The sequence below is a fragment of the Oreochromis niloticus genome, linkage group LG6, assembly GCF_001858045.2.
Source record: "Oreochromis niloticus isolate F11D_XX linkage group LG6, O_niloticus_UMD_NMBU, whole genome shotgun sequence".
In the NCBI taxonomy this organism is placed as follows: Eukaryota; Metazoa; Chordata; class Actinopteri; order Cichliformes; family Cichlidae; genus Oreochromis; species Oreochromis niloticus.
In genome coordinates this window covers 38,081,240-38,102,168 of record NC_031971.2, presented here as the reverse complement: position 1 = coordinate 38,102,168, position 20,929 = coordinate 38,081,240, and the positions used below count along the sequence as shown (strand labels likewise).

The following is a 20,929-nucleotide window of genomic DNA, read 5'->3' as shown; positions in this document are numbered from 1 at the left end:
ACTGACAGCAAATGATGCCTTGCTTGAACACTTTGGACTCTACTGCCTGATGCATTGACTATTTCTTCTCTACTCACCTCTTTTTACTTGCTGTGTGTTTGTATGTAATTTCTGTCTTTTGTTCTTGTGTTTTTGTTTCTATTAATTTCTTTTTGAGCCTGGTTATACAAAAGGTCTCTTCCTGTTAAAAGAGACTTTTTTCTTCCGATCATCACAGAGTGCTTGCTCATAGGGGATGGCCTGATTGGGTCCTATTTTGAGGTGACTTTTTACAAACTGTTGCTTTTTAAATAGAGCTGAGATGGTGTGAATTGTGATCTGATGCGGCTGGTATAAATGTGCATGGTGTTTCTAGCGCTTCTAGTATTTGTCCTGTCACTGGTAAGTAAGCATTAGGTTAAAACGGACTGTGAGAAAGCACAATGACAGGAAGTGCAGCAGCAGCTATGCACAGTACCCAAGCATTGAACTATTTCTGTATTTCCTTTTCAGGGCCTGCTACAAACGACACCAGCGGTGCTGACGTCACGCGGGCAGGCCTGCACAGCTCTGCGCGTTCTTTGTGCCCGCGGGCACGAGCCGAGGCTCACTCTACTACACAGAACGGAGCCCGGAGCTAGAGAACCAGGAAGTGAAAGCATACACATGGAGGGAGTGTCCGCCGCTGCTGTTTCTGTGTATGTTTTATTTTTAAAAACACGGTCCTCCGCGGACGCATAAATGGGAGACGCGAGGACCAAGCGGCGGGAGCAGCTGAAGCGGTGGGCCGGCTCCTCCACCGACAGAGCCTCGGATGTGCCCAGGCTGAGGCGGCGGGGCGATGCCGGGAACGGAGGAGGGGAGCCCGAGGCCGAGCTCGACGACCCGCCGAAGGACCAGCCGCTACCCGGGGGAGGAGACGAGAGACGACGGTCAGGAAACATCTCCTGTCAAACCGGCTAACAGCCTGCTAGCTTAGCACCAACATCTGACGATAGGCTGAGGGAGGAATGCTGTGCGGGGGTTTGGGCTGTGGATGGGCTAAATAATAGAATCACATCACAGCAGAAAACACGCCCGCTCTACAATCCTTTATTTAATATTTTAATGTTTATTTGTTGCCATGCATACTTTCAGAGGCCGGAATTTGCTGTGAGCGGTAGCTAGCTAGCCAAGTGTCTTAGGTGAAGGTTTTTATTTCCATCAGTCCCACCACTGCTGGTCTTAGATGGTCTAAAATCTCCTATTTTAAAGCGTATATATCATAATTCCTTTCGTTGTTGTCCAGCCTGCTATAACTTATACGATTTGCAGTAGCTGTTTTTATCCAGACGACCTTTAACGAGCCAGTTTCAAGTTAAAGAGCCTAATGCTAATCATAGTATTTGAGTAGTTACTGCCTAGTTGTCTGTCTGAGATGATGCAACATTATGAATATTGACGATGGAAACAAAGGTCAATATTTATGATGACAGACACAAAAAGGCCTTTTGCAGTTTATTGAAGGCAGATTTGTTTAACAAATCGAGGCTGATATAATACAAATGTGTTGCCATTGTCAAAAGGTCCTGGAGAAAAAGGATAAAAAATTTGACGCAAAAATTTGGGGAGGATGTTTAGTTACAATGTTTCTGATAAAACTTTATTAGGTCTGTGATATACCGCAATACATACCAGAGACCGTAGATGACATAAAGTAGTAAGACAAAACACATCCCAAGTTGCAGCTTTTCCCATCAGTTAATGATTTAGTGGTGATGCAAGATCAGAAAGGATTATTTCTCTCCATCAGGTGTCACAGTTTTGACCTACAGCTGTGTGTTGTAGAACTGAAGACGCTCGTCAGATGAGAGATGAAATGTTCTCAAGAAACTTTAAGAAGACCAGTCGCTTTTCTTTCCAAGCTCCTTAGATTACCCTGAGCTGGATGACTAAAAGCCTACACAGACAATAACTTTATTCATCCGCACCTGAAAATAGTCCCCAAGAAATCTTGTGGAAGTGTTTCAGTGGGTGTTTCTCTGTTAGTCTTACAAGGATGTGAGGGATAAGTTGTAGGGTCTGTCAGGGTTTGGGCAGGTCCTGAAAGTATAAAACTGACTTGTATTCAGTTGGGTTTGGCCGTAAAGTTTTATAGATGCGTCACTGTGAGAATTTCACTATATTCACCCCTTCCGCACATTTATTATGGCATGCTTTGTCATTCAACCAACTCTTTTAGTTCTTGTAGATATTTAAATCTTAAAAATCAAAAAATCCTGGCTGCATCGGCCCAACAGGCTGTCAGTTTTAAGTTGCTGCGTATGGCTTGTATAGCCAGTCACAAATCCATAACAGTAGCGGCACAGTTTATTTTTTCCACACAAGCAGAATACTGGCTCTTGAATTGGCCTGATGAGAAAGCGTGGTACAATCAACACCCACTACATTTTGTTTCACAGAGGTGTTGTCCTTCTGTTGATCAGTCCACTGTGTTTACACCACCTAGCTCAGTCGTCGAGGTCTCTTTTGTTGCAGTGTTCAGTTACATTCATGCAGTTCTACATTAAAACTTTCATTTTTCAGTTTGCACTTACACGTTTCGGTTTACTTGAAACGATCATAGTTTCCCTTACAGCGTGTATTTCATTGCGAGTTTGGTCTGTATGGTGTGTATAAGAGCTGAACAGTGAATTCATGCAGCTGCCTGTGTCCTCTGTTTTCAGGAAAAAGGTGAAATTTGACATTGCTGCTGAGTTTCTCGCAGCCTGTGCCAGCGGAGACACAGAGGAGGCCAAGGTGATTCTGGAGGAGGCCAAACAGACTAAAAGAAGGAATGGCGAGGGTACAGCAGAAATTATTAACTGCTCCAATGCAGACGGGATCACTGCTCTACACCAGGTGAGGCAGTTTCTCCCCCTGAGGTTTTATTGGCTCGTGAATAAAAAATTTGTGCAGTTTTGTAATTTTTTTTTTTTCTCCTTTGACACAGGCCTGCATAGACGGCAGCATAGAAATGGTGACCTTCCTTTTGGAGCAGGGTGCCAGTGTGAACCAGGTTGACAATGAGGGATGGACGGCGCTACATGTTGCTGCCTCCTGCGGCCACGCTGACATCACAGAGTGTGTACAATAGCAGAACACAGCAGCTTTGCTTCTGTGTGTGTGTAGCTTCAGTGCCAGTTTTTCTGCAGTCAACAATACAAACATTGTTATCATGTTTGGCAGCTGAAGCATGAGTGGGCTGTGCCAGCACACACGCACACATGCACACAGCTCACAGCTCACATTTAGAGAATGAAAACTTTTTTCATTTTACAGTCAGTGACTAATGGTTTTGTTCCAATGTGCATGCGCCACAACCACAGATAACATGACCAGAAGTCTTCTGTTTAAAGGTCATTGGGTTGACCTTCTTAGGTTAAATGAATCGTCTCTACCTCCATGTTTGTTTTGTCAGGTTCCTCCTGCAGGAAGGTGCTTCTCTCACTGCTGTGAACTGTGATGGTGATGTTCCTGCGGACATTGCTCTGGATGAAACCACTGAGTCCCTACTTCAGAGTTACACTCGGAGACAGGGTAAGTCTTTTTCTGTGTGTAGTTGGAAGGCGGTTTTTTTTGTGCGATCTGACTGTTCCTTTTGCATCCAAACGGTGTGAGACACGGTCATGTGCATGCAGCAGGTGCCATTAGTGAGCTTTGTGATCAGGATTTTGCGTAGCATGCATACATTTTGTGACAGTTTATATACCGAGTAGCACCAAGTTGACACCTGAGGTCATCTCCATCAACGGGCTGGAGATGACCTCATCTTCATGTTAAGGAATGTTGCTGGTCACAGATGTTGTTTCTACAGCTACAATCCAGTGACCAAACAGGGGCCTTCAGAAAAAATAACTAACCCCTAAGGCAGTGCATCAGGTCAGGAGCGCAACCAGAAGCATTTTCATCAATTAAGCTCTCCTGACATTATTAATTCATCCACTACTATCACACTTAGCATTAGTTCTTCTGAAACTCTCAGAGGGAGAACATTTCCCACAATAGATCTGAAGTGCAGTGCTGAGCATGATTTTTGTCACACTCCATCTTCCCCAGTCACCAAATTTGACTCCGCAAAGTGAAGCTAAAGTTAAAATGTTATTGTTCAGCGGAGGAGATCCAGTGATGTGGGTTTCCTGGGAGAGCTCCACATGTAGCAGGAGTGCTGGAAGCTGAGTTTCACAGTACAAAGTGGCACCTTTTAAAGACTAAATTAAAATGGTTGTGATTTGTGCTTTTTATTGGCGTGTGACTCGTATGTTTGTGTGTGTGAAGCTTTAAATCAACTTATTTCTCATCAATGCAAACTCAACAGCTGCAACTAGTGCTGGGCGATATGACGATATATATCGTGTGGACGATAGAAAAGTGTCTATCGTGCCATTTGTCTTCTATCGTTTATATCGTTTCTAACCCGAATTTTACAAATTATTACATAAAATATATCATTAACCCTTTACAACCGGTCGGAGCAGGCAAACTCCGTTTTCCCTAACTATTTTTAAATCCCTGTAGAACTGTAACCACGTAAGGTAGCGCAATAATGTTTTTTTTGCATATGAAACGTAGGAGTTGTACTTACATCTTATTCCATTAGCTTGCCCTAGGTCACGGTTTCCTTCCACATATAGCTTTGCAAAAAATTGCATAAAAAGCACTTCCAGCGACAAAAACACAATATTCCAGAAACAGGCTTTGCCGATCTGATCAGCTGTTCATAACACTTCCTACGTTGGAATATAAGTCAGCGCGAACTATCTTATGTCCGCCATTACCTGTCCGAAACCGGAAGTGATGTCATTTTCGCGGAAAATGTAGTTTTTTAAGCTTCAAAGCCTATGTTGGTATTTTTTAAAAGTCATGTTTGACTTTATGCTCTTCCGTATTGTTTCTGGGAGGCTTAGAAGTCAAAATTGCACTGTTGTAAATAGTTTATTTTGATGTACATGCTGTGTTTTTGCGAATTTGCACTTATTTATTTTCATTTTTCCTGTAGTATATAAAAATTTGTGTATCTCAAAAATAAAACTATGAAGACACTCAAAATAAATAAATGTAAAGATAAGCTCTGGCGGACTTGGTTCTATGGTAGGTCTTAAAGGGTTAAATAGCCTGTGCAAATATATTAGTGTTGTCTTCTCACTATACATACTCTTAACTTTATGCAAGAGAAAATAAAGTATAAAAAATGATATTTTTTGCAAAGAAACTCTGTCTTGTGGTTTCGCAACATGGTGCTGCTTTACGTGCACCCGGATTTGCGACATGCTTTACAGTAACTCAAAACAAAGACTGCACCCTCTCCACTCGCTGTTTAAAGACTGCATACTTTCCAGATGACCACAGGTCAGGTGGTATATCGTGATATATATCTTTATCGTGATATAAAATAATTCATATCGTGATAAATATTTTTTCCATATCGCCCAGCACTAGCTGCAACTGTATTCGAACTTGACTTAATGGCCCACACATGTTTCTGTTAGTGGTGCTGGCTAAAATGTGAAAAACTGGACACTTAGTTTCTCTGTGGTTGGCTTTTTTGTTCATGTGTGATGCATGTATGTGGATAACGTCCATCCTAGATGGTAATGTGACTAAATTTCAAAGTTATAGGCTGGAAACTTGAGGATTTGGCTAACACGCTAGGATGACGTGTGTGTGTTCGTGTGTGTTCGTGTGTGTTCGTGTTCGTTCCCATAGTCCTCTGCATTTAACCCATTCACCCAGTGAAGCAGTAGGAAGCCACCAGCGCAGCACCCGGGGAGCAGTGTGTAGGGACGGTACCATGCTAAGGGGTACCTCTGGGTAGCTGTTCGATGGATTTGAACCCCCGACCACTTTACCTACTGAGCTATCCCTGCCCCTCCAAGAAATTCATAAAAAAAAAAACAGGAAACGCCTTAATTTGACATTATGTGTCTGTTCAGGTGTGGACGTGGAGTCAGCTAAACGTTGGGAGGAGGAACAAATCATGGCAGACGCCCGCACGTGGCTGACTGAGGGCCTGCCTGCTGACGTACGACACCCAAAGACTGGAGCCACCCCGCTGCACGTGGCTGCAGCCAAAGGCTACCTCGAGGCCCTGAAGTAAACATTTCTGTCAACAAGCTTAAAAATCCCATTTTAAGTGAGGGCAAATGTTTGTCTGGACTGGGCTCTTCTTCTATTTAGTAGTTTGAGTTCATATCTTCCTTTGCTGTTCCAGGATACTCTGTCAGTGTGGGCTGGATGTGTCAGCTGTGGACTTTGATGGCTGGACACCCCTCCATGCTGCAGCTCACTGGGGTCAGGGGGAGGCTTGTCGCATTCTGGCTGAACAGCTGTGCAATATGGAAGCTCGCAGCAACGGGGTGAGGCCCGGATAAAGAAAACTTATCTTCCTGCATCGCATTCATCTAGTCGGCCTCTTTAACAGTTTGCTTGAATACTTTTAGGGTCAGACCCCATTTGATGTTGCTGATGAAAGCGTTTCAGAGCTCCTGGAGGAATTATCTCAAAAACAAGCCAATGTAAGTTTGTCTTTACCTCATATTGTGCATTTATGTAATCTAGAAGTTTGACTTTCTTGATTGTGCCTCTGTTTTTCTTTCATAGTGGCTTAATGAGAGGTCAGTATTGGACAGGCAACCGGGGTCCAACGCTACGAACGCACAAAACAAGCGGCGGAGGTTAATAATCATCTGTTTCTTATCCAGAATTAAATAAATATTCTTTCGTTTCAAAGCAAAAGGTACAAGTTGCCATGTGACTTCTGTCTCCCTTATTTTGCCTGCAGGAGCTCGGTGTGCAGGATGAGCAGCAGAGAAAAGATGACTTTACAAGACCAGTCTAAGGAGCGGGGCATTTCAGGAGGCTTGGACCTGAGCGAGGAGAAAGAGAACAGCCCCGGTAAACCTCTCTGGTCACGAGTACTGCATGCTCTGTAAATCTCCATCGGTGTGCTGATTGTAGTGAATGATGCTGATTTGTGTTTCTGTGCAGAAAGCTCAACTGTCTCCAGTCCCGATACAGAGAGTGCAACATCTGCTGTCACTCCGGCCGACAAGGTAAAAAATCTGAGTTTATCATACAGGATGTTTCATTTTCAGCAGGTGTTAGGTAATGGTGTGTAGTGCATGTGATCAGATATGATAAAACATGTTGCGGTAAAGAGTTACGCTACTGCTTTTAAATGAGCTGAAAACTAATTTATTGAAACTAGTTATTCAAAGCTGAAGCTTGTGCTGAGCAAGCAGCAACATGCAAGGCTGAAGTGCAAAAAAAATGCAGTTTCTCTGATTTATACTTGAGACTGGGTTGCCCCCCCCCCATGCCAAGTAAAAAACAAAGAATACATTTCAACACATGCTGATATTAGCATGCTTTATTTTTTCACTCGGGTCATAAATCTGATTCTGCCACATAATCCGTTGTCCTTTTTTCTTTCCTATGTGATCCAGACACCAACAGATAAACAAGAGGAGGAGAAGGAGCAGGACAAGGCGAGCCGCACTGCCAGAGTACAACCCACCCCTCAGACGAAGGACGCTGCCGCAGATAGTCCCAACGCTCCCAACGCTGACAGGCGCAAGTAAGAGAAAAAAAATACGTTACTAACAGTGAAAATGCTTTAAAAAAATGTCTGATGAGGGAAGTCGTTTGTGTGTTTAGATTCCAGGCTCCAGCGAGAGACGAAGAGTCAGAGTCTCAGAGGAAAGCTCGCTCTAAGCTGTTGCGGCAGACTCGCCGCCCCACACAGGTAATACTGCTTATCCAGATTCAGTACATGCTATTCAGTTTTTAGGGTTTTTTTGTTAGCAGTCCCTATGGAAAGCGTGCAGATGCTCGTGATAATTAAACATTTGAACACATTTTGGGGTGAACATCATTATTCCAGGACTGTAGGATGATTTTAAGAGCAGCATTGCTGAGTTAGCAGCAGTGTACTGCATTGTTTTTAATTCCTCTGGGCGGTTTTGTGTTTGCTCTCTGCATGCAGGGTGTGACTCTGACGGACCTCAAAGAAGCTGAGAAGTGTGTGGCTAAATCTGGCGATTCTTCACCTCGAACCATCCAGCCGGTCAGCCCCCTCGTCACCATCACGCCTGCAGAAAGAGGTGAGTGATACTGCAGAGTGACACAGTGAGCTGAGAACCCAAAAACTGTATAAATTCAGAATGATTTCATCATTCTCACTATAAAAGTTATTGTTGTGTGTCTATGTAGCACCAAAGTTTAAAAAGGAATTAAACCAAAGAAGTGCCGCACATCTGCGGTCAGCAATGTCAGAATTATCTTCAAGTTTTTGTGTAAAACTGAGGGAGCTGGGGTGTATACGGCCTGAATGGGGCAGCCAATATGGACACGAGTTAATCCTGTGTTTTTACGAATCGCCAACAGGGGGCGCCTCATTTGGTTGTAAAAAGAAGCCACATTGTATGAAAGCATATGGGGAAAATGAACCCATGTATCACTTGACCTCAGTAAACTTTTAACATAGATGGGTCAGTCACAAGTTTCTTAGTGAGTATGACTAATGTCTGCTCGCCCTGTCTGGATATTTCTGTCAGTGCTTTTGCTTCCTCTTTTTCAGCAGATACCAGTCATTGCATCTAATCTGTCAGATCAGTTAACCTTTAAAACTTAAACGTAGAATCATCATATGAATATTTCTTAATACCTAAAGTGCAAGAACAGCTGTTAACTTGTCATTTCTAATGTAAGAATCTTGCTGACTTTTCAGCATTAGTCTTTTTCTAACTGCTGTTTTCCTGCCGGCGTCCCTTCTCAGGATTGTTTAAACATTCAGGTATGTGTGCTATGCAGGTGAAGCAACTGATAGCTCGGATTCTGGAGTAGGATGTCTGTTCTCTGCGCCTGCATGTGCAGCACGGTCAGATATATCTCTCCACGATCACACCCAGATTCAAAATACCAGGCTCGCGACTTCACAAACATGACATCACAGCGGCTCTGTCCGTCTTTAATATGCAGCCTGTAGTCAAAGATGAATATCAGAGTCTGAAAAAAGCTGAAAATCGAGTCAGAAGTTCAGCTACGACTGTTCAGTTAGGGGTGTAAAACTAATTTTAGACTGCAGGCCACATATGACCCTAGTTTGAGCCAAAGTAGGTCATAACATTAAAACTACTGCATAAAAACATCTGCAAATTGCGTCCTCTTCTTTTTGTGTTAAGAGGTTTAGTTACACATTTAAATGCTTAAGAAAAATAAATGCAATTTGCAAAACTGCATTTCAGTTTATGCACATTATAAAGAAATGGTGTTGCAGGAAATAAAAGGACCCCGTCAGCCTGGGCACTGTGTGCTAAAAGTTGCAGGAAAAAGTCTCAATACTCCGACTTTATCCTGTTTAAAAATAAAACCAACAAAAAATTTTTTGATTTAACTGACAAAAAATGTTTGTTTGTTTGTTTGTTTGTACCCACGGACACTTTCACTGGAAAGACAACCAACAACAAAACAACAGGAGCTTCTCTGTTTAATTTAATAGTAATGATATTTAATAAAACTAATGGCAAAAATACAGTTAGTCTAAAATTTGTGCCCTCCTTATTTTCAATTTTCACATTTTTCAAAGGCCATGCAGTGGGTCAGTTTGGAGCCTGTGGGAGGGTCTAACTTGTACCATATGTTACAGGGTTTCCAGGAAGCGGTTCATTTAGGACAATAAGCAGCACAGAGGTGCACCGAACACGACGAGTTGCAGGAAAATCAGCCAAACTTTAGAAGCAGTCCCACCACTGGGGAGTCCTGATTTATTGGTTAAAATATCTTTAACATATTTAAAGACTCCTTAAAAAACTCTAAGTGAAATACTCGGAAACTACCTGAGCATGGCCACACCCACCACACGCTTTTTGCTGTTTATTTGGCTGGAAGTCTTACGTCGCCTCTGTTTACCGTAAGACTCCCACAATATAAGTGACATATGAGGCAGCTTTTGGGTGGAGTGCTCTTAAGGGCAGCGTCTTAAAGGAAATGATGGTTTCTCACATACTGTGAAGGCTAGTGCTGCTTGTGCTGTGTTTTCTATGGGTAGATAGGGCGGCTGCTGCATACTCAAACTCAGTGAGCTGCGGTAGAAACCATCAGACCCCTTTATCGTACTTTTATTGCTCCACCCCAGTTTTGTGTTTTTTGGTGCAGTTCACCATCTGATATCATGAAGCAAAATCAGTTTTTAAAGTTAAGTTGCAAGAACATTCAGTTCAAAGCCAAAACCAGCAGTTTGTGTTGTCTGAACTCATTCCTCACAAGCCTCGACGTGCAGTGATCTGAGATGAAGGCAGGAGGCAAAGATAAGGCAGCTATGGCGCCAAGTTTCATTTGGAAATGAATCTACGTTTATGCATCGCTACTATGCCTCTGCCTAAAACTCCACACGCCTCACAAGCGTTTTCTGTTGACCTCCTTGTGTTTCAGACACAGACCCACAGGTGAAGCAGGAGGAGCCGGAGGGAGATAAGCGTCTGCAAGCAAAGGACAGGCGGAAAGCGAGGAGGGAAAGACGCTCCACCGGCGTCGTTCAGCTGGGAGAAGAGGTGAGAGCGGTGCAGATAAACTAATTTCCCAATCATCCTTCCTGTTTTCCACAGAACTGAAGTTGGTGAGAGGGCAACCTTATGAGTCACTGTGTAACTCAAGACATGAACAAAATAAGAGGAAACCCATTTTAGAAAGTGTTTTAGATCCTGTACTGTAGACATAATATGAGTTTGACGTCACATCGTGAGGTGTGCGTCACGGTCTTTGTGGCGCTTCGGCCGGCCACCTCTTGACTTTTATAACCTGGCACTTTGCGCCCCATCCTGAGTATCTTGAAGACAAGATATTCCAGCACAAAAGCTCAGACATGCTTAAATAGAGGTGACTGTGTGATGTTGATAGATCGTGTATTAGAGCGTCGACAACCTGCAGCTCAGTAGCTCAAGATTAATGTGACGACTAGGTGAGCTGATGTGGGAGTAGAGCAGGTAGTTCAATGAGCGAATGAGGCAGCTGCCTCGAGTCATGAGAGCACATCTGGACTACTTCCTGTTGTGTCAGAAACGGCAGCTTCGGGGAAGCCGACTGTTTTTAATAAGAGAAATGGACATCCTGCTGCTGTAATGTGTGAATGTTTGCATTCGAATCTGATTTGTATGAAACAAGATGGATATTTGAGTCGGTTGTTGAAGTCTTAACTGTGTGAACGTCTTGTTTTTCAGAACGAGGAAGACCTTCGTCCAGATGATAAAAACAATAACAGCACATCCTCATCCCTGTGAGTCTCATTCATTCTTGTGTATATACACACGCTGTCATACATTTCTTTTATTTCACACACGTGCAAATGGAATAATTTGTTTTTTGGACATTTATTTCATGCATCTCTCTATTTTTTTTTTTCCCTTTTGATCCAGTTGTCTGAAATAAATGTCTGCATTTCAGATGTAATGAGTCAGCTGCCCTAAAACACGCAGTTGTATTCTCTGACCGTGAACTGGCATTTCTGCTGGTTTGAATTGTTGATGATTTGGTGAGATCCTGAAATGTTTTGGTTCTCCAAACAACGTGTTCACACCCGTCCAGGAGCAGATTTGAGTGTAAACAACATTAAATGATGGACGTCAGCATCATCGGTGCATTTATAATAAGAGGATTAAGCGGAGAGAATACGATCTTTTCTAGACTCATTAGTTTTACGGCGGCGCTGTTTCAGACGAGAGGGAATAATTCGCCCGGTGTGACACATTCCTCGATGCTGCGCCTAAATAATTATAATGAGATAAAAGAAATTACGCCACTGTGATGTGACGCAACCAGCTGGAATGTCAAGTGAGCCTTGCCTGAAATAAAGTCCTCACCGTTGCCTCTTTAACAAACGCTAAAATAAGCGGATTAATATTTGAAGTGCATGTATGGTAATCGATTATTATTTCTTCTAATTCCGCCCTCATCCTTTTTTGCCTTTTTTCTTTTTTTTGTTGTTCTTACTTTCTTGTTGATCTGCATCTTGCTCTGAATATGAATAAATGATTAAAGCGTATAAATATTAATATCATAGCTTAGAAATTTTATACAAAGCTGTCATTTTCCTGCTTTTGTCATTTTATTCTCTTGACTTTTGTGCTAGTTCTGCTTCTTTTCCCTCTTTGATGATTGGTCACCCGTCACCGTGTGCGCTCCTTTTTTCCTCCCGTTGTTTGGTAGGAGGAGCAAAAATGGCTCTTTTGATGGGGAATAGAATAGAATAATCCTTTAATTGTCCCACAAGGGGAAATACAGCCAGAAAGACAGACATACAAACAAACAGGACACAGAACAGAAACATACACAATTTTTCTTACATATTTACATTAAGGTAAGGAAGGTTGCCGACGCCCGCCTTAGTAGAAAAGCAGATGGAAAATAATTTATTTTATTGATTATTTGTTTTGTTTTTTTCATATTTTAGTGATTTCAGACATGCCATATAACCTGTTGTTAGGGCAACGGTTTTTAAACCTTGTCTGGCTTGTTCTGAAAAACGATCACGTCACTTACCCAGCACTGTTTATTAATGACTAACCATTTAAAAACAGACAAATTCACTGAAAGGCACAAATCATGAGTGCAGCAGTGTCACAAAACTCTGGTTTCTCCTTCTTTCGGCGGCTCCCTTTTGGAGTGATCATCTGGTCCGTTCACTTGGCTTCTCCTCTGTCCTCCATCGCTTCCATGAATCTTCTCTGTGGTTTGCTTCTCTTACTTCGCAGCACCATCTTTGCCACTACATCCACTCTCCTTCCTGTGCACATGTCCAGACCATCTAAGACTTGCCTCTCTTTCTTTGGTTTCTCCTCTGATTTACTCGATTGTATTCCTGCGTTCAGAGAACAAGGTCCATACGATTTGTGATGTGTTTTGATATCATGGAGGAATCTCTCTTATGTGTCTCTGCAGTGGGAGTCAGCTGTCAGATGCATCTACTGATTATAGACCGGTATGTACCCGACCTTCACCACACACACCAGAAAAGCCGCCTCAAGGCTGAAACTGAAATGTAGCTTACTAAATTCAGGACAGGAACCACAGACTGAAACCTCAACCAACACTTTCCACCTGGTCACCTAAAACAAACACACAATTTTATTTTCTTGCAAGTCCTTCACAAATAATGATAATGATAATAATGGATTGGATTTATATAGCGCTTTTCAAGGCACCCAAAGCGCTTTACAATGCCATTATTCATTCACGCTCACATTCATACACACATACAAATGTATTGTCTTTCCCTCCAGCTGTACTTCAAGATGCTGCAGGAGAATCTGTCTCTGAAGGAGAAGCTGCAGGAGATGGAGCTGCAGCTCAGCCAAAACAAAGTGGAGCTGGAGAGACTCCGACAGGTTGGGCAGGTTTGCTGATACCTCTGACATTTAAGCAGCGTGTGAGGCGTTATTTAAAAACAGGGACGTGCTCTCTGGGCTTTGACATTGTGTCAGCTACAGTAAGCAGAGGAAACCAAAACTAGGCCTCAAGGTCACAGCGAGACACCGATGCTCTAAATGACAGGAGCATCCAGAATACAAGATGAAGATTATTTTGAACTGTGAATCATGCAAAGCTATTCTACAGCCCAGGGGTAAAATGTGGAGCTAAAAGAGCAATATTTTATTTTGTTAGTTTGTCATCATCATAATTTATTCTCAGCTCTCACATTACATCTGTACACCTGTATGAAATGATCGTCATTTCTGTGTGTGGCAGAGTCAGGAGAGCAGCACAGACCGGCCGGCCCTGCTGGAGCTGGAGAGATATGTAAGTTGTTTTTTTGTTTGTTTGCGGTTGCCTGGTGTTGGTTTTGGGTTTTTTTTGTTTGTTTTTTTAGCTGGAAAAATCCCCTGAGATTAAAATCTTTTTCAGTGCAGACTTGGCCAAGAATTCACACCATCAGAAGCTTAAAAAAATAAATTCATTAAATCGAGCGTAACAAAAACGGACATGGTGCAGTAATAAAGGATAATAAAACACAAAAGGTACAAAATAGGAAGAGCACCTGCAGTCTGCGCTTACAGAATGTTTTAGAAGAGCTTTGAGCTTTCAACAGGGAACAAAATCATCAAGCTGCATGTCTTGGCACATCGCATCCGCCTCCTAGATGTTGTCAGTCTAGATATGCAGGCTCGCCGCATACAGTGCAAAGTACAGTGCTGTGCAAAAGTCTCGAGCCACCCAAGACACCCGTAGATACACCCAAAAAATATCTTTAAGCAGTCTTCAGGAAAGGTTCTCCACTCACTCACTTCTCTGGATGCTGGCGGCCTTTTCTGTTTATTTCTCTGTCAAGATGAACATTTCCTGAGTGCTCAGATACCGAAGTATCTGAAGCGTGAGACCTTTCAGTTTCTGTCCCCTCCTAAAGTGTGAATAGTGTGTTATTTAAGATATGTGACCGACGGGGACGCTAATGAAACTAAGCCTTTATTTCCTGTTGAAACTGTGGGTGTTGAGTATTTTATGCATTCATAGCAATCTTGAAAGTTGTGATCAAATATGAGGTCAGAGTGTGGGGGCACATTAACAGCTCTGCAGGCTCTGCAGTGTGTGAAACCCCGGTTGAAACCTTAGTTTCACACACTGCAGAGCAAACGTTTTTGCTCCGGCTGCTTCAGCCAGTTTGATGTGGCGCTGTTCTTGTTCACAGGAGAAGCTGAAACTCCAGAGGAAAGCAGGGGAACTGGAAGACGAGCTGAAGGTACAGATGTTCACCTCAGAGCTGAAAGCCGACTGATCCAAATCCAAATCCAATTTATTTATATAGCACATTTAAAAACAAAAGGTTTGCTCAAAGTGCTGTACAGAAACAAAGGGTAAAACACAAGGTAAAACCACTGACACTCACATAAAAACATATCAACTCACGCCAGTCTGAACGCTATCGAAAAAAGGTGCGTTTTAAAAACAGGAAACGAAGATGCCCGTCTAATATTTAAAGGCAGCGTATTCCACAGTTTTGGGGCCATAATTGAAAAGGCTCGTTCTCCTCTACGTTTGAGCCTTGATTTTGGGACAACCAACAGCAGCTGGTCGGCTGATCTGAGGGTCCGTGAAGGAATATAAGGCTGAACTCGGAAAGGTATGAGGGAGCAAGACCATTAAGGCATTTATAAACCAGTTTTAGGACTTTGCAATTAATTCTGTGATGAACAGGAAGCCAATGAAGAGAGGACAGGATAGGTGTTACATGTTCATGCCTGTGGGTACCAGTTAAGAGGCGGGCAGCAGCATTTTGAACGAGCTGAAGACGAGCAAGAGATCCTTGGCTGACTCCAACAAACAGTGCATTACAGTAGTCAAGCCGTGTTGAAATAAAGGCACGTATTACCTTCTCCATGTCACGTATTGACAAAACTGGCTTCAGCTTAGCTATTTGCCTCAGCTGGAAAAAGCTTTTTTGCAGCACCGAACTAATGTGTTTGTTCAATTGAAAATCTGAGTCCATAATGACTCCCAAGTTTGTCACATGCTGCTTGATATAAGACCCTAGCCAACCACAATTTACGAGCGGGCTGCATGAAATATTATTAGGTCTAAATACAATCACCTCCATTTTACTCTCATTGAAACTCAAAAAGTTCAGAGCCATCCAAGCTTTGACATCTTCAAGGCAGTTCAAAAGGATTTGGATGGAGCCTGGGCCATTTGGTGCTAAAGGCAAATAAATGTGGCAGTCGTCAACAAACTGATAACAAACGAGAGCGGAATAGGAATAAAATACCAAACAGACCCACTTTATGACTGCGACACACAAATCGAAATGAAAGCAGTGAGCTGTGTGAGCAGTGACACGCTCAGTTATTCTGTCATACGCCGTGACCTCAGAAGCTTCTGTCATTTCAGACAGAATGTTATTACAATTAACTACAAGCTTAAACTATGTGTATTCACACAGCTAAATCAAAATACACATAAACGTCTCTATTTTTTAATCCTTCGATGCGTCAGTTTATTGAAACTTTTGGCGTGAGCCTCTGAGAAATGGCGTTCACTGGATAATAAATGAAAAGCTGAACTTAATCAAAACAAAAAGAAACATTTTTTTAACCCCACAAAAATGAAAGCAGTAAACTAACGCTGGTATTTTTAGTCAGTTAAGTTTGTCCCAAAATGTGTCATGTCTGCCTACATTACTGAGTGACCTGGCACGCGTGCTTGTGTAGTCAGTAATGTAGGCAGGTGAAAGCTGAATTCTTGTGCTCTATAAGATCTGGTGAGACCAGTTTGTAATGCAGATGTGATGTCAGATAATGCACACGTTTCTGCAGGATGAAGGAGTCGCCACTAAAACATTTCTTACAATGACCTACATCAAAAGATGGAAGTAGCCGCCCTGGTTTGGGTGACAGGGTGGAGCTGGCGAGCTGCATTCACAAACCGTGTGTGTGAAACAGACAGACATGGATACCTGCTAATTAGTGCTGAGTAGCATACTGATAAAAGAGTAGAATATCAGTCATCAAACATGAGTGGTTTGGAGCATTTTTAATGGGATTATCTAACACGGGTGGGCAACTCCAGGCCTCGAGTGCCGGCGTCCTGCAAGGTTTTAGATATCACCCTGGGTCAACACACCAGAATCAAATTAGTTCATTACCAGGCCTCTGGAGAACTTCATGAAATGCTGAGGAGGTCATTTAGCCATTTAAATCAGCTGTGATGGATCAAGGACACATCTAAAACCTGCAGGACACCGGCCCTCGAGGCCTGGAGTTCCCTACCCCTGATCACAAATAACAAACGGGTCCAAGAAGTTCAGTTCGGTGACCCTAGCTGGCGAGGGTGAAGCCTAGCAGACAGCTACAGCTGCCTGTTCCAGCACACCTTTCAGACAGACCGGCCACAGCTCAAACTTTAATACCTCCCAGAATCCAGATGGATAAAATATTCTTTTTAAATCTCTGCTTCAGTCGCGGGAAGGGGGAACCTATCTGTAAAGACCGAAGCTTTTTTTATTGCAGGCTTTAAACGTGATTATTCCTGATGTAGTGTTGGCTGTTGTGACCGTGTTGTGACCACGACACATTAGTTTTCAGCCTAGAGGTCGACGCTTGCGTTTGTGCAGTCTCAGCAAATTCTGCAGAGCTCCACAGTTTCCCGTAATGACTTAACTCATGTGACCCGCGAGGACCCTCGTGTCCTGAGCTGTGACACGGCTGTGGTGGTTCAGATTACTTTTTCTAAAGTCACGTAAACAATCCAGGAGCCCAGATGTCCAGCCGGATAAATCAATAGGGAAAGAAGGAGCTTAAAAGGATAGAAAAAGGTAACGTAACAATTTAATGCCGCTTAATGAAACTAATGAATCGCTGAGTTTTTATTAAAGAATGAAAGGAGGTTGCAAAAAAAATTTGCAACCTTTAAGACAGGCTACAAAAATCTGTTTACAGTAGCTGTGAATCTCTACAGTAGACGTGTGAAATGCCCTGTAGATTGGAAATGCATCAGGTCAGCTGTGTGTCATCTTTAAGAGCTTTGAGGCTAAAGCGATGTCTCCTGACGTGTCTGCAGGTTCTCGGGGACCTCCGAGCTGACAACCAGAGGCTCAAGGATGAGAACGCCGCTCTGATTCGAGTCATTAGCAAACTCTCGAGATGAACCTGTGACAGAAAATATTCACCTCCATGGACGTAACGAGTATTACAGGATGTTTGTTTTTGTCCAGCTTGGACGAGACAAACGAGGAAGAGAGACACTGCACAACTTTCAACAGTAACTGGAGTAACGTCATTTTCAGGGTTATCGTCTGTGTTTGGGCCTTTTATGTTTTGGCAGATCTACTGTAAACCAAGCTGAACTTCACCTCCTGTGGACGGACAGGATGTCCCTGCTTCCCACTCCCACTTTTTTTTTTTTTTAATACGTTTTTATTGTTGTATTTTTTTTTTTTTTTTTTTAAATTGAAATATTTTAATGTGCTTCGCTCTGGTGAAACTTTGTATTAAGAGACTTAAAGCCATGCACAGTGAGAGCTCAGTGTGTTTTTAGACGGGGTGAAAGATTTACATAAGAGCCAGTCAGGTGTCTGTGGTGGTTACTAGAAAAAGACACACAAATAACGTCAGCGTGCCAAAAACCAGCCCCAGTTTTTTTTGTCCCTTTGGGGGGAACCTCCAAACGGTCAGTGTTGTTTCTCAGGACGAGTCTTGGGCCGATGCTTTCTGTTTTTAGCTGGCTGCTGTAGAAGATGGACCAAATTCGCACATCTCCCGGCTCCTCTGAATGTATGTTAGACATGTATATTTATGTTCAGGGGCCGGCTGTCCTGAGGACATGATGTAAAGGTGTAGTCGCAGCTTCCGGAGAGTTTTAGGTGCTAATCATGGACGTCAGGCACAGCTCGTGTTCAGAGGGACGTTTACAGAAAATATTTGTTACACAGGTATTTCAGGAGGCGAAGGACGCATGCTCTAACTTTACTGTTCTTTACTCGTAGTTCTATTTTGCCATTTTTGACTGGATGCTTGTGAAAGCCCCCCCAACCCCCAAGCTAAGTATTCACCATGTGACAGACGGCCGTTGTCCAACAGGAAGGCCGGATGGGTCAGTTTTTGAATGTTTACTAAAATTTTAAAGATAAAACCAACCACAACAAATGCATGTTATATTGTATTTTGATGCCGTGCCTTTCGATATGCATTTGTAAGTAATATTTCTATTTTGCTTTGGCAGCGTACACTGTTGAGTATAAAATACAGTATGGGCATAAATGATGAAGTATCTGTTTGTTTTGTTGTTGATAAAGAGCGATCCCACGTCACATGTGAATAAAAACATTGAGGCCCACATTTTATTTTAGGTTTCACTCTCAACTTCTTAATAATATTTCAAAACTCTGAAACAGCTCTCGTGTCCAGTGAAGCTGATTTTGCCCATAAATCATTAGAAATCTGCTAAAGCATCCTGATTGCTCAGTTAAGGATTTACTACAGGAGACACCCCCTCCATGGCGCCTGTTTTCAAACGATAATTAGACCTTGTGAGTGTAATTATACCACAACAGAAGTTCAGGAGGCTGCTCGCTTCATGCCTGAACTTAAAAGACGTAGTGACATTCCTGAGACTCACAGGAACATGTTTTTCTACACGTTAACCTAAAAAGTTAGAAAGGGAGACACTTCCATTTTTATCTGTAAGTGCTTGAAGATTCTTCATCACTCATCTGAAAGGCTTCTTCAGTGTTTAAATGCTGATTAAGGGGTCCTGGGTGGGGGCTCGACCTTGGAGGTGGTTTCAACACGGCAGAGCAGAGGTGGAGGTCTTCACCACCAACTGTCAGCTGCCTATAAAAGCAGAGCGATCCATTCCAAGGCGTTTTAACCACCACCCACCTGCGTGACCAGAATTCAGCTGATTGCAGGGCGGGGCAACGACTCATGAACATGTCCTGACGTGTTCAGGCGTGTCAGGATCAGCTCAAAGGTTATAACCTCACCAGAGGTTAAATGGATAGGACCGTCCATCGGATGAGAGGTCAAATGTCTTCAAAAACCTAAAAGAAGTCCAGTTGCCTTTGACTTGAGCACTTTAGACTAAAATTAGATGGAGAAAAAAAATAAGAAGAAAATAATAAAAATAAAATATCGACATTTTTGTTCCACAGCTGCAGAATCCCCTTTTGATCGCGACTGTTCATACTGTGAAAGTCCAGAGAATACGGGGATCTGTCATTTGATATGGAAATGGTGTCCTTACACTGTTTGTCCACCAGAGAGCGACAGAGAGGCCGTTCTTGCTTTGATCCAATTGTACAGCATTTGGTTGCAGTTCATGTAGAGGTCCAGCAGAGGGTGCTCAAGATGAGCAGGAGTAAATGAAACTGAGCAGCTGAAACTGCAGGAATTTCTTACAGATATAAAGACCCTGATGAACTAAAATTTTATGCTTCTAAATTTAGATAAAACTGAGGTTATCATACTCAGCCCTAGAAATAACCAGATTCTTACTAACCCTATTCTTACTGATGGCATTACCTTGGACTGCAGTAACACTGTAAGCAACCTTGGAGTCTTTTTTGACCGGCATATGTTCTTCAGTGCACATATTAAAAAATATGTAGGACTGTTTTCTTCCATTTGTGCAATATCTCTAAAACTCGAAATATCATGTGTCAGAGTGATGCTGAAAAACTAGTTCGTGCATTTATTACTTCTAGGCTGGACTACTTTAATTCATTATTATCAGGATGTCCTAAAAACTCCCCGAAAAGCTTTCAGTTAATCCAAAATGCTTTAGTAAGAGTACCGACAGGGACTAGAAAGAGAGAGCAGATTTCTCCTATACTCATTTCTCTTCATTGGCTTCATTGCATGAATGAAAGAAGTCTCCACGTCATCTCACCAGGAAATGTTGCCTTTGTAGTCCTCAGTATTTACAGCTCATAAACCACTTGGACAGGACTGTTTTTATTCCCTCAGATTCACTCTCGGAGGCTCACTCGACACATCGACAAACCGGACTTGTCTTGCACAATTGCAGAGCAGTTTTCCAGTTTGCCTCAGTTGTCCATTGCCCTCAGCGCACAGAGATTTCTCCAGGTCCTTTGGACCTTCTGATGACGTTTAAATGCTTTGCAGTTTTACTTTAAAAACATTTTTCTGAAATAGCTGCACAATTAGTAGATGTGGATTTTTTTTCAGACTGGTGAAACTCATTTTAATTTGTATAAGTGAAACGCTGGTTGACAAAGCTGGTTAAAGTGTTTCAGCTGTTTCAACACTGGAAGGAGATTATAAAGGAAAATCTCCTTCCAGTGTTGAAACAGCACTGGAAGGAAATGAATAGAATCCTCTGACGGCGGACACATCCTGCTTAACACGAGCCTTTGCCCTGGAGGAATTTCACAATAAGATGTAATTAATAATTTTGTAAGGTAAGACTTCAGGATCAATACATATGAAAA

At 42.6% G+C, this 20,929-nt stretch overlaps 1 protein-coding gene across 2 annotated transcripts; it reads left to right on the top strand.

The window, feature by feature from the left end:
• Positions 1-525: 525 nt before the first annotated feature.
• Positions 526-18,820, top strand: ppp1r12c (protein phosphatase 1, regulatory subunit 12C). 2 transcript variants are annotated; one of them, XM_013273058.3, is made up of 20 exons: positions 526-911; positions 2,685-2,859; positions 2,951-3,081; positions 3,419-3,537; positions 5,931-6,090; positions 6,209-6,353; positions 6,438-6,512; positions 6,598-6,671; positions 6,779-6,891; positions 6,985-7,049; positions 7,443-7,573; positions 7,654-7,741; positions 7,982-8,099; positions 10,429-10,547; positions 11,214-11,269; positions 12,931-12,970; positions 13,272-13,385; positions 13,738-13,788; positions 14,675-14,725; positions 17,539-18,820. In XM_013273058.3, the coding sequence occupies exons 1-20, from the start codon at positions 721-723 to the stop codon at positions 17,623-17,625; spliced, it is 2,103 nt and encodes a 700-aa protein (XP_013128512.1). In that variant the 5' UTR covers positions 526-720; the 3' UTR covers positions 17,626-18,820. The 2 variants fall into 2 exon arrangements, with proteins under 2 accessions (XP_013128512.1, XP_005470166.1); XM_005470109.4 differs by having other exon boundaries at positions 530-911; positions 13,272-13,376.
• The last annotated feature ends 2,109 nt before the right edge of the window (positions 18,821-20,929 follow it).